Source organism: Balaenoptera acutorostrata, chromosome 3 (genome assembly GCF_949987535.1).
Source record: "Balaenoptera acutorostrata chromosome 3, mBalAcu1.1, whole genome shotgun sequence".
Classification (NCBI taxonomy): Eukaryota; Metazoa; Chordata; class Mammalia; order Artiodactyla; family Balaenopteridae; genus Balaenoptera; species Balaenoptera acutorostrata.
The window spans coordinates 8,894,764-8,909,898 of NC_080066.1; the positions used below are offsets into that span (position 1 = coordinate 8,894,764).

Here is a 15,135-nt window from a genome sequence, read left to right on the forward strand (position 1 = left end):
TTTTCTAAATTAAATGTTCTTACAAAAGGGAGGTCAGGGGCTTACAGTCAGAAAGAAACCTGTCTAAAGTTCAGTCAAACTGAGGGGAACATGAAGGCCTTCTTGGTTGCCCTCTAAGACAATCCACAAATGAACCACAGAATTCATGTCTGCTGCTTGAGAAGGACCCGGAACCCAGGGATACATAAACTTGGAAATTTCAGGTCCCTGTGTAGGTACCTTCCTATGAATAGCCCATTGAAGCAAGCTCATAAATGCTTCCTTTTAATGCCCTCACTCCAGAGTATTTTCATTGATAAATGTTTATTGAAACATTTATGCATCAGTTCAGTGCCAGAGACCATCTCAGGTATGACCAAGGTGGAAACTCCTCCTCAAAGAGACCTCACAGCATTGAAGGAGACAGACAAGTAAATGAACATTTTAGTTATAATGTGAGAGTTCCTCAGAAGTTAAACATGGAGTTACCATATGTTCCAACAATTCTACACCTAGGTATCCACCCAACAGAAATGAAAACATATGCCCACACAAAAACATGCACAAGAATGTTCATAGCAGCATTATTTATAATAGCCAAAAGGTAGAAACAACCCAAATGTCCATCAACCAATGAACGGATAAATAAAATATGGTATATCTGTACAACATGACATTATTTAGCAATAAGAAGGAATGAAGTATGGATGTATGCTTCAACATGGATGACCCTTGAACACTGTATTTGAAGTGAAAGAAGTCAGTCACAAAAGCCACATAGGGTATGATTCCATTTAGGTGAAATACCCAGAATAGGCAAATCCATAGAGACAGAAAGCAGATTAGTGGTGGCCCAGGGCTTTGAGGGCTGGGGAAAATGAGGAGTGACTGCTAATGCATATGGAATTTCTTTTTGGGGGTGATGAAAGTGTTCTAAAATTGATTGTGGGGATGGGATAGTATATTCACAAAATTACGGTTGTGGGAAAATGGGAAGAACACTGGATTTGACATCAGAAGACCTGGTTTGAATCCACAGATCACTGGACTTGATTTGTCCAATGACACACCCTTTGAACTTTCTCTGTTTTCTCCACCTCACAGAATGATCTTACCATCCATCCACCCAGTTATCCAAACTAAAAACTCAGGAGCCACCTGAAATGCACACCTCCCAATCCATCACTCCCTTGAGCTAATTAGTCATCAAGTCTCACGATTCTATTTCTTCAATCTTTTTAAATATCTGTCCTCTCCATCCTGAGCTTCCTGCCCCCTGCCGACATCATCCTTCACCTGGACGAATGCAACAGCCTTCTCTAAGTGTCTCCACTTTAGTCCAATCCCTCTCACCCTCCACATCATGGGTGTGGTGTTCCTAAAAAAAACCCTCATGTCACTTCCCTGCTCAAAATCATTCAATGGTTCATTACTGTGTCATGAGAGCAAACACATATACATTGGTCTGTGCATGCCAGGCACTGTTTTAAGAACGGTGGAGGCATTTGTCTCCAATCCTCATATCAATCTGTGTGACAGAGGAGGGAATTGGGCTCAGAGAGGTAAAATGACTTGCCCAAGGCCATGCAGCTGGTTCAGTCCAGAGCTGGGGCTGAACTGGGGGACTGGCCCCGGGATATGTGGTTACAGCTGTCACACTAGTCTCACAAGGATGGAGGCCAGACCCCTTACACCGTGACCTAGGCCCTGGCTACCTCCAGCCCCTCCGTGTGCTCCCGTGCTCCGCTATTGCTCATTGCCTGCAATTTCTCAAAAGGGCTTCATTTCTCTGGGCCCTTTGACAATGCCTTCCGTCTAACTGGGCTCTGGAAACCCTCATCTTTCAAGCTTCATCTCAGCCATCACTGCTTCTTTAAAGTCTTCCTGACCCTCCCCCAACCCCCATGACCCCTATAGATGAGTATCCTGAAGCTGTTTCCATATTGTGTAATATATGTGTATATACACACGTTTTTGTTGTTGTTGTTTTTTAATATTTATTTATTTGGTTGCACTGGGTCTTAGTTACAGCAGGCGGGCTCCTTAGTAGTGGCATGCGAACTCTTAGTTGTGGCATGCGTGTAGGATCTAGTTCCCTGACCAGGGATCGAACCCGGGCCCCCTGAATTGGGAGCGCGGAGTCTCAACCACTGCACCACCAGGGAAGTACCCTATACACGTGTTTTTGTAAGAGCTTTTTTGAGATATTGATCATGTACCATGCAATTCACCCACGTAAAGTGTACAATTCAATGGGTTTTAGTATATTCATAAAATTATAGTTGTATTAGAATCATGCTTTTGCCTTGAGGTGGGTGGCTTGTTATAGTCCGGGGTATGATGTCACGAGGAGGCCACCTCTGCAGCACAGCCAGGTGCAGCGAGCAGCCCCAGAGGTGGGCGAGCTGAAGGTGGGAAATGAAAGAGGGTGGGAAGTGTAGACACCAAAGGGTCTAGAGGGAGAGAGCTCTGGAAGAACTGAGAGATTATACTTTGAGACCAGCCGTGGCCAGACCATTCCTTGGAGCACATCAGTGTAGCCGATAGAAATCTCAGGCCACCAGCCTTGGTATGTAAGAAGTGTAAGCTTGTTTTTCCAGAACAAAGTTTACATCCCATTGCAAGCCTCCATCCTCCATTCAGTGAATTCTGGATCTCCTGCCCTTTTCTTCCCGGCTGGGTCTGAGAGAACTTCCTAGGGCTTGAGATTCTTCCCTAAGCCTTTCTGCGTGGACAGTGGATGCACAGTGTCCGACCTGGGGCGGAAGGTACTTTGGAAACGTTGGGCAGATTTACTAAAAGCTGGTGAGTGTGTGACTAGCACAGGTGGCTGGCTTAGAGTAGATGTTCGATAAATATTCATGGTTGAAATGAATGGAACTGAAAAAGACAGCAAGAAGAATTAGTGTATCAAGGATGTCACAGGTATTTCACACACCCATTTTCTCACCCACAAGTCCCATCAACATCGCCCTGCCTCGGGGCCCTTCCCTCTTTCAAGTGACAGCTAGTCCACCTGACAGATGAATCCTTGCTGATGTGTCCTCATGGGTATTGCCCCTCCTGGGTGGATCATGCAGAACCCACCCGCACCTGGTTAAGTGAGGTCAGCCAGTGTTGAAGGGGAGCCCTGTGTGTTCACAGACACCAAGAGCTGGCAGAGGTGTCAGTCGCACTTCCTTCCACTGGAAAACAGCTCATTTATTTTGTTTGCTGTGCCTTGCTTATTTTTCTGCTATTAACATTCTTTTCCTGCCAATGGTCCAAGTACATGTGGGATGTTACTACACCGTGTCTAATGAAAGGGGAGCTTTATGTGGGTGGGTCTAGGGATGGTCACTATTAGGACGATTCAAAACAATGCCCGAAGGCAACTCTTTGGATGGTTCAAAATAAATGACAGTGTCAAGAACAAAGCTCCTAAGGGACTGGGCTCTGACGGCCCCGTAGGGCTCGGATTCCAGCAGCATCCCCGCTTCTGGGAATGCACTTCCTCCCCTACACGGGGTGCGCCGCTGAGCAGCGTGCCCAGAGGAGGGGCTCTTTACACACTGTGTTCCTCCCCTCCCCCGTGGAAGGCTGACTGCCTCTCTTTCTCGATGTCTGGAAAGGGCTCTGGGACCCCAGGCCAAGGGGTCTGTGCTTTGTTTGACAGTGAGCATCAGCTGGGGTCAAGTCGGGGGCTACTGTCAGAATGGCCCACGTGTCCAGGCCAGAGTCACCCTAAGGGGGGGTCTTCCAGCCTTTACGGTCCCTGCTGGCCTGACAGCTGAGTCAAAGTCCCCCACTGAGCCCCGCCTCCCTCCCCGCATGCTTCAGCTTCCAGGACGAGAGTCCCCACCTCCCCTGAAGCAGATGCCAGGGGCTCTTTGAAATTTGCCCTTGGTCTTTGGAATCCTGACTCTGAGGCTGGGCATTCCAACAGCAACTCCTTGGGTGCGGTTCTTGGAAAGGCCACTTCAGAACTGTCCTGGCTGAGGCTCCGATGACAGACTCTGCTTCTGTGTGGTTTGCAAGGTGCCAAAAACATCTCCGGTGCCCTGGCAGGGGCGGCCAATGGAAGTCGCGGCCGGGACCCCTCCCACTCCCTGCTCACCCGCCCCCCCCACCCCCCGCCAGTGGCATCCCAGCCTTATGCCTCTCTCTCTCCCTCCTGATCTGCCTGACACAGAAGTGAGGACCTGGCAGCCTCAGGATCTGTAGAACCCTCTCTGTCTGTAGTTCCCAGACAGAGCCTCGGCTTTTCCAAAGATGGCCTGGAGACAGCTGTTCCTGATCTCCTGTCTCTCGGCCGTTGTGCTCCTGTCCAGTGAGTATGGGGAGGCTCCAGGATGGACCTGGTGTTAGGTGAGGCTGCTCAGGTGGCCCAGGTAGAGGGGGTACCTACTGTTAAGAAGGCTGTACCTGGGTGTGTGTGTTTGTGTGTATGTGTCTGTGTGTATAACACAACGCAGTACAGAGAAACCAGCACGCCTGGCGGTTTCTTGGGGAAGTTGGCTCTGTGGCTGGTATTTGAGGCATCCAGGTCTGCAGGGCAAGTCACAGCCCTGGGAAGGACTGCCCTGGCCTGGCTCAGGGTGAGGGCTTCTCTTGGGGTGTGGCAGCCCTCACTCTGTGCTCTCGTCCCACAGTCCTGCGGGAGGGGACAGCTGTGTCGGTGGGCACCAGGCGGTTGGCAGGACAAGAGGTGCAGGAAGGTGAGTGCCGGGGCCACCCAGGGGGCTCCTGAGGTAGCCCTGGTGAGCATGTGCCGGTTGTGACTGGCTTCTCTCGGGTTTCAGGCGTGGAAGAGAAGATTTTCATGCAGGAATCAGATGCCTTGAATTTCCTCAAGAAGCGAGGCAAGTGGTCCCCCAGATCCCGAGAAAAGGTCAATGGTAAGGATGCTGGTGGCCTGCCTTTTGCTCTTGCCTCGTGTTCCTTCTCTCTGCCACAGTCAGCCGGGCTGCAGGCACCGCCAGGGACCGAGGGCTCAACCTAGGGCCTCAGGTCTCAGTGGCTGCAGCTCTGAATTAGAAGTTACATCACGTTCCCTCGACTGTAGGTCAGTCTTTGATTGGCTATGCTGTTGGGGTAACAAGCAAAGAGGATAGGGCCACACTGAATGCACTTAAGTGATGAACTGCATCTCAATTTCTGAAAGTTAAAAATGTTAAGGTCGGGGGCGGGGGGCACTTCCCTGGTGTTCCGGCGGTTAAGACTCCCTGCTTCCACTGCAGGGGGCATGGGTTCCATCCCTGGTCGGGGAACTAAGATTCTGCATGCCGCGCAGCGAGGCCCCCCCCAAAAAAATGTTAAGGGGAAAATCTCTATTCGGTGGAGAAGGGACACAATAGCTCAGTGTGTGCTTTCCGGGTAATTCATGGTGTACCCTACAGGCAAGAGAGCAGCGCTGTAAGCAGGGAAGAGGGCACACGGGACAGAGAACTGGAAATGTGGGTTTGGTGACAGCTTTGCTGCTAAGTGGCCTTGACCACTTCTTCTCCCTGGGCCCGTTTCCTTATTTATAAGCCCCTGAAAGAGAGTGTTCAGCCAGCAGTGGTTTTTGTTTGTTTGTTTGTTTTTTCCTAGTTTCTTTTTTAAAACATCTTATTGGAGTATAATTGCTTTACAATGGTGTGTTAGTTTCTGCTGTATAACAAAGTGAATCAGCTATACATATACATATATCCCCATATCTCCTCCCTCTTGCGTCTCCCTCCCTCCCACCCTCCCTATCCCACCCCTCTAGGTGGTCACAGAGCACCGAGCTGATCTCCCTGTGCTATGTGGCTGCTTCCCACCAGCTATCTATTTCACATTTGGTAGTGTATATATGTCCATGCCACTCTCTCACTTCGTCCCAGCTTCCCCTTCCCCCTCCCTGTGTCCTCAAGTCCCTTCTCTACATCTGCCAGCAGTGTTTTTATAAGTCTTCACTTCCAATGCATTTGGGAGGCTTTTGAGCTCGGAAGTATGTCTCCTTCTCAGCCTGAAGTAGGCCCTGGTATCCCCTGCTTGGCAGAGACCCTCATTTCCATGACCTGCCGACCCCTGAAGGGATTTGAGTTTTCTGTCCTTGAACTAGATTCTTCCAAGGACTCAGCTCTGACAGACTCTGAGTCCAAGGCTTGATTAATTACTTATGTGTCTGTCTGAATAAACTCTTTGTGCCTCTCAGCACACTCAGCAAGGTAACTTGCTCAGTGAAAATAACAGGACTGTTTTCAAATGATGGGCAAGAAGTGAGATGAAAATGCTTGGAGATGAAATTCCCTTTTTTTTTTTTAAGTGGAGAAGTACAACCACACTGGGAAAATCTCCAGGCCTCACACAATTTGGGATTTAAAGGTTAGCAAATGTCAAGCAACACTTTAAAGACTGATGGAGTTTGGGCAGTTCTTGACGGAAATGAGAAGCAACCTTTTGGCAGACTCCCAGCGGGGAACGTGCATGAATTTAAGAGGCAAATAGTTTCCATTCTCTAAGTGGATTCAGAACAATGAGACGCATGATTAAGCCAGAGATCTGTCACCCGGGTTGGAAGCTCGGGGTTTCAGTCGTGGGAACCCAGGACAGCCCGGTGAACACTTAGGATGCACCTGAGTTAATCTGCTGTTACCTGGTCAACTCCAGTGATGGGTAGAACAATGCCCAATTATGTCTGAGGTTCCGTAAAGGCAGGCAACACTTTGATAAGCTTGAATCTGGAACCAGAAGACAGGCAATTTCTATCTCTAAGCTTCTGCCAGACTAAAGATGTAAAGGTGTGAGGGCAGAAGTGGATGAACCCAGAAACTTATTTTACGTTGGAAAATCTAAAATCTAGAGAGGTTTTTTGAGGGGGCTACATTAGAGCAGATGAGGGACAGCTGCACCTGCTGGTGAGCTGTGACCTGGTAGCTCAGGTAAGGTTCCCTCTGGTAAGCTTCATGTTCAACAGCCAAGGAATGTGTACGTGTTCTCAGTGACAGTTTTCAGTTATCACTGGGGGTTATTTCTCCAACCAGAGGTGTACCTTCAGCTTTATAATGTGAAACTGGGACTCCTCACAAAAAAGTTTACAGCCAACTTTACTGGAATGCATTGCCTCACAAACTAAGGAATACCTGAGGTTGGTATTTTCATCATCAGGGAGTTTATCTGATCACCCCATATCCTGTACTAGTTATCTACTGCTATGTAACAAATGAGCCCCAAATTTAGCAGCTTAAAACAACAAACATTTATTGTCTCAGTTTCTGGGGTCTAGGCCCAGCTTAGCTGGTGGCCTCAGGCTCAGGGTCTCTATGGGCTGTAGTCAAGATATTGGCTTGGGCTGCATTCATTTCAAGGCCTGATTGAGAGAAGATTCGCTTTCAAGCTCACGCACATGGCTGTTGGCAAACCTCAAGTCCTGCTGACTACTGGTCAAGGACACTAGTTCCTGCCATGAGTGGGCCTCTCCACAGGACAGCTTACAACATGGCAGCTGGCTTCCCTCCGAGCAAGAGCAAAAGTGACAGATAGATAGATAGACAGACCAACGAACCCAAGATGGAAGCCAGTCTTGTTTGTAACCTAATCTCAGAAGTCATATCCCATCACTTCTGTCATATTTTGCCCATTAGAAGTGAGCCACTAGGCCAATCCACACAAGGGGAGAGAATCACCTAAGGGCATGAATATCAGGATCATCTTAGATTCCCTCGACCACAGCCATCATTACGCCCCGTGGCGATTTCTATCACAGCAGCCATAATGCTGGGTGTAATTTATTTTCATATCTTTCTCCTTAAGTGGATTACAGGCCTCTTAGGCAGAGGGACAGAATCTTTCTTACTTGACTTTTTAATCCCAGTGCTTAGCATATATTCTGGCCATGATAGGAGCGCAAAGATGCTGAATGGACTTGCAGGTTAATTAATGTGAAATTAAGTTGGATTATTCCCTCATAGAATTCATTTCTATCATCACAATTCCTAGCTTCTAAGAGGCCCAGCATGCTTGGATACACCATTCATTTTACACCTGGAGCTACATGGCTTCACCTTTTGAGGGTCTGTCCTCTCACTCACAAAATGAGGCAGTTGGATGGGATGCTCCCCCAGGTCCCTTAGGTTTTAAAGTCTGTGTCAGGAGTGAACCATTTCAGTGAAGCCCCACTCTTACCCCCTCACAAACAGCCCCTTCTGCACCTGATTAAGTTTCTCAGGCAGAATGATTGGTGTCCCCCTAAATGCGTGCGGCTGCCCCTATTCTTGGGGGCAACTCTCGCCTCTTCCCCTCCCCCAGCGGAGAAGAGGCTGAAGCTGCAGGCGGACGAGCTATGGAGAGAACATCACGAGGAACAAAGGAACGAGTTTGAGAACTTCGTGGAGGAGCAAAACGATGGTAAGAGCTCGTCAGCCAGTGACTTCGGGGAAGTGGAGCTTTGCGGGAGAACCATGTGATCTGCCTGTACTTATCCCTCAATTTTAACTAGAGGAGGGAGGTAAGAGGAGCTCTACTTTCAATTCATATCTATGGGAGTCTCGGAAAAACAGGGAGAAAGTCACAAAAGTGGCTACAGAACTTGAGAAGAAATGGAAGAGGACAGAACACCACTGGCTTGGAGACTGTGGGGCTGGGGGAGTCTTTGGTTGATCGTATTTTCTCCTCCTACTTGGGTGTGTTCTGTCTTAGCACCTGCACTCGTGGCTTAGTTCCCGTTAGAGCTGAGTTGGGAGGATTTCAAACTCACTTTCAAGGGCCTTGGATCTCCATCAATGTCGTGGCTCTGGGAACTGCCCATCCTGGAAAACCTAGGCCTTCATTTACCTAATTATTATCATCAGCACCGGGCGACCAGTGGATGCAAACCAGGACAAGTGAGCTCAGAAGGCTCCGGTCACGGGGCCCCGCTCTGTACCCTCCCCACCTCCAGCGTCAACATCTACAGCCCACGGGCCGGCTCCCCTCACCCAGAGCAAGTTTCTGCGGGGTTTGCGTGTTCCTGAGCGTCTTGTTTGCAAAGCTTTGACCTTTGCCTCTGTGTCTCTCACCAGACGGTCAGCACACCTCATCCCCACCCTCTGGCCTTGGGAGACAGGGCTCCAGCCGCCCCCCAGGAATGCTGGTTTCAACCAGGCCTCTGGGTGTGGGGGAGGGGGGAGGGGGAGGGAGGCTCTGCCTTTGAACCCCAGCCTCCCATGGGGGATGGGATTCAACTTGGTATCTATTAAGTGCCCTCAAGGGTCACTTATAGCAAAAAATCCACAGAACAGGTATAGCAAAAAATCCACAGAACAGGTAATAGGGATCAGACCAGGCAGGCCAATGTGTGTTTTTATTCCTTTTTTGGTCTCTTCTGAAACTTCAAGATTGAAATGCTTCAGAGTAAGTTCCTGGATGCAGGTGAGCTTGGACATAAGACCCCAGTTAAGGTGACCTTTGTTAGAGAGAGTCTGCAATTTCAGTTCCCAAGTTGTCAACCCCTCGCTTGCTTGCTCTGGTGGATTTGGGAGGTAATATGCCCTTAGGGCACCTCTTAGTGGAAAGGACACCATCACCAGGTATCAGGGGGCTGCAGGCCATGCCCATGACCTTTCGGGTGGCACCTGGCTGAGCCCTGCAGACAGGTGTTGGGCAGGATTCCAGCAAATCAAACATCCTGGGGAAAGCTCAGACTGTTGTAATTCAGAGGCAAATACTTCTGTTAAAGATTTGTTTACCTTGGTGGACAGCTTGGGGAGAAGCATTTGGGGAGAAGCATTTTAAAAATGAGAATGTGGCCTCTAAAATTCCTTCAGTGTTTTTTTTTTTTTTTAACTCATAGTATTAATAGCAGCATTTTATTTTGTGCATTTTTAAATGTTTCAGGTCCAAATCCCTAGCATCTGGATGAAAAACATTCACTGTTTTCCCTCCCACGATGGATTAGGATGAGGGGTTAGGCACCTGAGGGATGCCAGGTCCTCCACCAAAGCCAGAGGAGACTAAGGTCAGGGGCCTCAGGCCTCGCCCACAGAGGAAGAGGCTGCAGGGCAGGGCACAGGCCTTCGGGGACTGTAGCGACAGCAGCCGCTGTCACGGGCTGAGTACGTGCCCTGCCAGACACTGTACGGAACCATGTGACCCTCACGACCAGCATCTCAGGTCTTACAATTTCCATTTTACACTTTTAAAAACTCAGGCTTAGAAAGGATACATGAATAACCAAGGTGACGTCGGTTGTGAAGGATTTAAACGAAGGCGAGTTTGCCAGCAAAGCCCATGTTTTTGTACCCAAGGAAGACCAAATGCGTAGAGGTCTTGGAGAGGTTCTTCAATCCAAGGATTGGCCCATGAGGATGGAGGGAGGGAGGGGGTAATGCAGAGCGGCTCAGTGGGGGTCGCCCCCGCCCCGAACTTGATGAAAGAAGGAGAGGCAAAGAGGTGCAGGGGGCCCAGCCTGGCCAAGGGTAAACGCTGACCAAGGTGAAGCTCACTTCAGCTTCCCCCCTTCCCTTGCCTCTGCCCTGGAACAGACCACGCACAGAGGTCAGGTTGCCGGAAACCTCCACCGGGAGCAGCGCTCAGAGCCCTTCTCTGAGGCGCCCACATTCCCCATCGGTCAGGACCCTGGGTTCGGTTAGCTTTCTTGATTGACAACGTCACCTATTCTCAGAATACTGGAGAGCAGCGGATGATCACACTCTCCCCGAGGTGCTTGCTGCATGAAAGCGAATGCTGAGAGATAACCACGGGTGACGGGAAGGACTTGGGTTTCCAGTGGAGGAATTTTAGGCAGGTGGTCTGAAGGGAGATTTCTGGACACCAATGACCTTGCTGAGGGCCTGAAAACCCCACCTTAGTCAAAGGCCCCTCTACCAACCCCCCCAGGACACTGGCCCTTGTCTGGGGAAGTGGGAGGGGGGGTGGTTAGAGCCTCACTCAGCTCTGTCATGGCTCCAGCTTGTAACTCTGCTCAAAATCACCAACTTCAAGGCCAAAGTAACTGAGTTCTGCCTCCAAAAGCTCTAGGATAGACAGCGTTGAACTCCCACTTCTAAGGTCTACGTGGCAGCAGCCCAGATCTGCTTCCACCTTCAAAGCTGGAAGCCCGGGTCAGGCCATCCCAGGCTGGCTGCATGACGCCTGGCCACAAGTGGTCCCTACACGAAGGCTACAGTGTCCAGGCCTTGGGTCTTTACCAGGGAGACCTTCCCTTTGTCTAAATGAAATGGTCTAAGAAGAGTTCGGCATGACCTGGGAAGAAATAATCAACTTCTATGTCAAAATCATGCTCTCAAGATTGGCCAAGGGTAGCTGCTCTACGTGGCCTGAGAAAGGTGTGAACGGCCCAAGGCTAACAGCCTGGCCTGACTCTGAGCTCCAGGTTGTCTCTGAGGCACCAAGTCCCTAAGAGGATTCTCAGCACCCAGGGTAGTGCCGACCCCAAGTTCACATAGAAGGAAACATACCCAGCGGACATGGCGCCTGAACACCCCGTGGTCACAAGGGCCCTTCCTGTAGCGGGCACCTGGCTCTCACAGGTGCTAAGGACCATGGGGACACCTACTTCCTCCACATCCTGAAGCCACCAGGCTTTCCTGTTTGCCCAATGCCACAGAGGATGCGTGTCACTAACAACAAGTCAGGGTCACAGGCTTTTTGGTGAAGCCCACATTTGAGAAAACAGGCAAGGAAGACATTTTGAGTTTTGAATCCTTGCTATTATCTTCTATTAACTTTCTATCCTCTCAACGTTTTCTCCAAATACTCAAAAAAAAATTGTGGTAAAATATCTAGAACATAAAATTTGCCACCTTACCTATTTTTAAGTGTACAATTCAGTGGCATTTAGTACATTCACAACCATCACCATTATTTATTTCCAAACCCCTCAAACAAACTTTGTACCCATTATGCATTAACTCCTCTCTCCCCACAGCCCCTGGAAACCTCTAATATATTCTCTATCCATACGAATTTGCCTATACTACATATTTCATAGAAGAGAAATCACACAATATTTGTCCTTTTGTGTCTGGTGTATTTCACTTAGCATGTTTCAAGGCTCATTCATGTTATAGCATATCAGAACTTCATTCCTTTTTATGGCTGAATAATACATACAAACATATCTATACATTCCTATCTATCTATCTATCATCTCACATTTTATCTATTCATCTATTCTTGTTTTAAGAACGGTTGGGTTAATGTTAATTCTGTTTAACTTTTTGAGGATGCTTTTTAAACACCGATAACCTTGGGATATCTGCTCATGCTTTAATGGTACCTAACAGTGAGTGACAGGCAGTCTTGAATTGGCATCAGGAGCCTAATTCTATAGCTTCACAAAGGCGTTATTCAGAAACATGTCTTATCAAAGACAGAAAAATCAGGACTTTCTTACTCATTAAAAACTCCCTTCTGCTCTTTTTAGCCTTTACTATGAAACATTTCAAATACATGGAAAAGTATATAGTATAACAAACCCTCATATAACCATCACCCAGAATCAGGGATTATCAAGATCTTCCTGCACTTGCTTCATCCACCCCTTTCCCCAGTTAGCTTTAAAAACATAACTTTATTTTTAAAGCTAAGAAACAGTAAGAAGGAACACCTTACTCATAATCCCATCACTCGATGTTGACAATCATTTCCATGAGTTTTTCAACAGTATGGTTTGCAGTCTATTTTTCTGCTGCTGCGATTTTGGATTCTGTCTTAGTTGGTGTGTCTCTGGGCCAGTTTCTGCACGTGGCTCTCCCCCCTTCGCTGGCTGTACAGGGAAGGAGCACTGAACTGAATGCAGGACCCCGGTCTCCGCACTCTTGGCAATCAGCTCTGTGACGCTCACCTATCTGGGTCTGATCTGTATTAAAACGAGGCCTTTAGATTCGGCGTCCTCTCAGGCCCTTCCAGCTGGGACATTGTCTGTCACCCACGCACGCAGGCACAGTGGTTCATGTCACATGTCACAGGCTGGTGGGGGGGGGGCTTTGGGTGGACTCGGTGGCTGCCCCCAGATCAGAGCCCTCCATCCTCACACGATGACTTCATCTCTCATCCCCAGAACATGCAGAGAGAAGCCGGGAGGCCATCGAGCAGTGGCGCCAGTGGCATAATGACGGCCTGTACCCATCCTATCTCTACAACCGCCACCATATCTGACCTCAGCCCGATGCACCCAGAAGATGGCACTTGACACACCCGCCCACCCTCGGTATTCGGGCACCTCTTTTGCATACAAACAGGCCCCTTCCCAGGGCCTCAGCCTGGGGCCTTCTGTTCTCGTGGACGGAAATGCCCTGGCTTGCGCTTCTGGGCAGGTGAATTTCTGAGGTGAGCCAAGGCCTGTGGGGCCTCCTGGCATCACCCCATGGTGGTTTCCCACTGCTTCGCTATGGTTCCCACAGTGAGACTCCTGGCCCATAGAACAATGAAAGAATCACAGTAGAGAGAAAAGATCACGTGTCTGCTTATAGTTTCTGAATAAAAACGCTGAGTCAACACTCTGTACCGTCTTCTTGAATCTCACACTGAGCGGCACCAGCTGGTCCCTCCCAGGTGACACTGGGACTCTCACCGACTTGGGTGTCGGGAAGCTTGGACTCAGGAGCACTGCTCACTATTTCCGCAGCCTGTCTCAGCAGTCACGTGACTGGAAGGGACCTGCTAATGCAACTGTTTGGGAAAAACCATTCTGTAAGCCCAGGTGCTTCTCATGTCTCTGAAAAAATTCTTAAGGTTCAACGGTGGTTTCTTAATGGCATCACTCAGAGGCCAGGGTAAGAGCAAGGCCAGCTGTAACCAAAACTAGACAGCAGATAAGGTTTAGTTTTAGTATCATGTCCTTTTTCTTCATAGTATTAGTTTGCTAGAGCTGCCATAACAAAGTGCCAGAACTGGGAGGCTTAAAACAATGAACATCTATTCTATCACAGTTCTGGAGGTTAGAAGTCTGAAATCAAGGTGTGGGCAGGGCCACACTCCCTCCTAAGGCTCCAGGTGAGGGTCCTCCCTTGCCTCTTCCAGCTTCTGGGGGCTCAGCTGTTCCCTGGCTTGTGGCAGCGTCACTCCAGTCTCTGTCTTCACTGTCACTCGGCCTTTTCTCCCCATGTCTCCACACACTCTCCCCTCTGTGTTTCTGTGTCTCTTCTTATAAGGACAACAGTCATTGAGTTAAGGGCCCACCCTACCAGCCTCACTAACTTGATTACATCTGCAAAGACCCTATTTCTAAATAAGGTCAACACTCACAGGTCTCAGGGGTTAGACTTCCGCATATCTTTTTGGGGAGACAATTCAGCCCATAGCAGTGCCCTTTCTTCTGTCCCAAGGGCTCTGCCTTCCTGCCCCAGACTCTGTACTAGGCTACTTCCAGCCTTGCTCCCAACTGACTTCAGGAATTCCACACTAAGAACACAGAAAACTCAAGAACAACCTAAGTGGGCACCTCTGTGGGGTCAGCTCTTGAAGATAAAGCGGACTCTGGATGAAGACTAAGCACCCACTCCCAGCCATCTCCCTGCCCCGCTCCTGGGCCCTGTGCTTCCCCCGTGACTTGGGTCCCAGGCTGGTTGGTCCAGCCTGCTTTGGAGGCTGGGTTTCCAGAACAGTAAAGGGCAACTTTGTTTTGAGGAAAAGCTGCTCAACTGTAGTAAAATACCCCACCAGAGGTGGAACAATTAATTAGAACTGGACACCGTGCAATGAATGCAAAGTAATTTTTTAAAAGACTGGGATAAAATCTTTAAAAACATTTAGTGATCCAGCAAGCATGCACATTCCAAACCACCTCATGTAGAGCCAGCACTTTATCTGAAACCAGGCTATCAGTGAACACCCCACCTACACGATCCACATTTTCCCACTGGCCACCCCCCGCCTTTGGGCCTGTCTTCAACAGACAGGCTCTTCAGGAAGCCCGCTGCTCCCCACAGCTCTCACCACAAGTACCAGGAGCTTCAAATTAGAAGGCGACAGCAGTGGAAGAAACTGGCATGAAATAACTCTGCAGATGCCTCAATATTTCATTACTGTTTTTTCTTATTAGCTGATGAGACTGAAATTATTTGGGAGGGATGAGTATTCCAAAGTTTCGGAGCGTAAAGCTGAACAGACCAAAAGGGAGTCCTGCTATTTGTCCTCCGTCTCTGCAATCGCTGGTCTACACTGGAGAAATCAGTCAGCTTACGGGGAACACAGGTCAGAGATGGTCCT

At 49.0% G+C, this 15,135-nt stretch overlaps 1 protein-coding gene across 3 annotated transcripts; it reads left to right on the forward strand.

The window, feature by feature from the left end:
* The first annotated feature begins 4,136 nt into the window (after positions 1-4,136).
* On the forward strand, positions 4,137-13,424 carry UCMA (upper zone of growth plate and cartilage matrix associated). 3 transcript variants are annotated; one of them, XM_007189904.2, is made up of 5 exons: positions 4,137-4,288; positions 4,611-4,676; positions 4,761-4,856; positions 8,233-8,331; positions 12,986-13,424. In XM_007189904.2, the coding sequence occupies exons 1-5, from the start codon at positions 4,231-4,233 to the stop codon at positions 13,081-13,083; spliced, it is 417 nt and encodes a 138-aa protein (XP_007189966.1). In that variant the 5' UTR covers positions 4,137-4,230; the 3' UTR covers positions 13,084-13,424. The 3 variants fall into 3 exon arrangements, with proteins under 3 accessions (XP_007189966.1, XP_007189967.1, XP_007189968.1); XM_007189905.2 differs by having other exon boundaries at positions 4,761-4,820; XM_007189906.2 differs by lacking the exon at positions 4,611-4,676.
* The last annotated feature ends 1,711 nt before the right edge of the window (positions 13,425-15,135 follow it).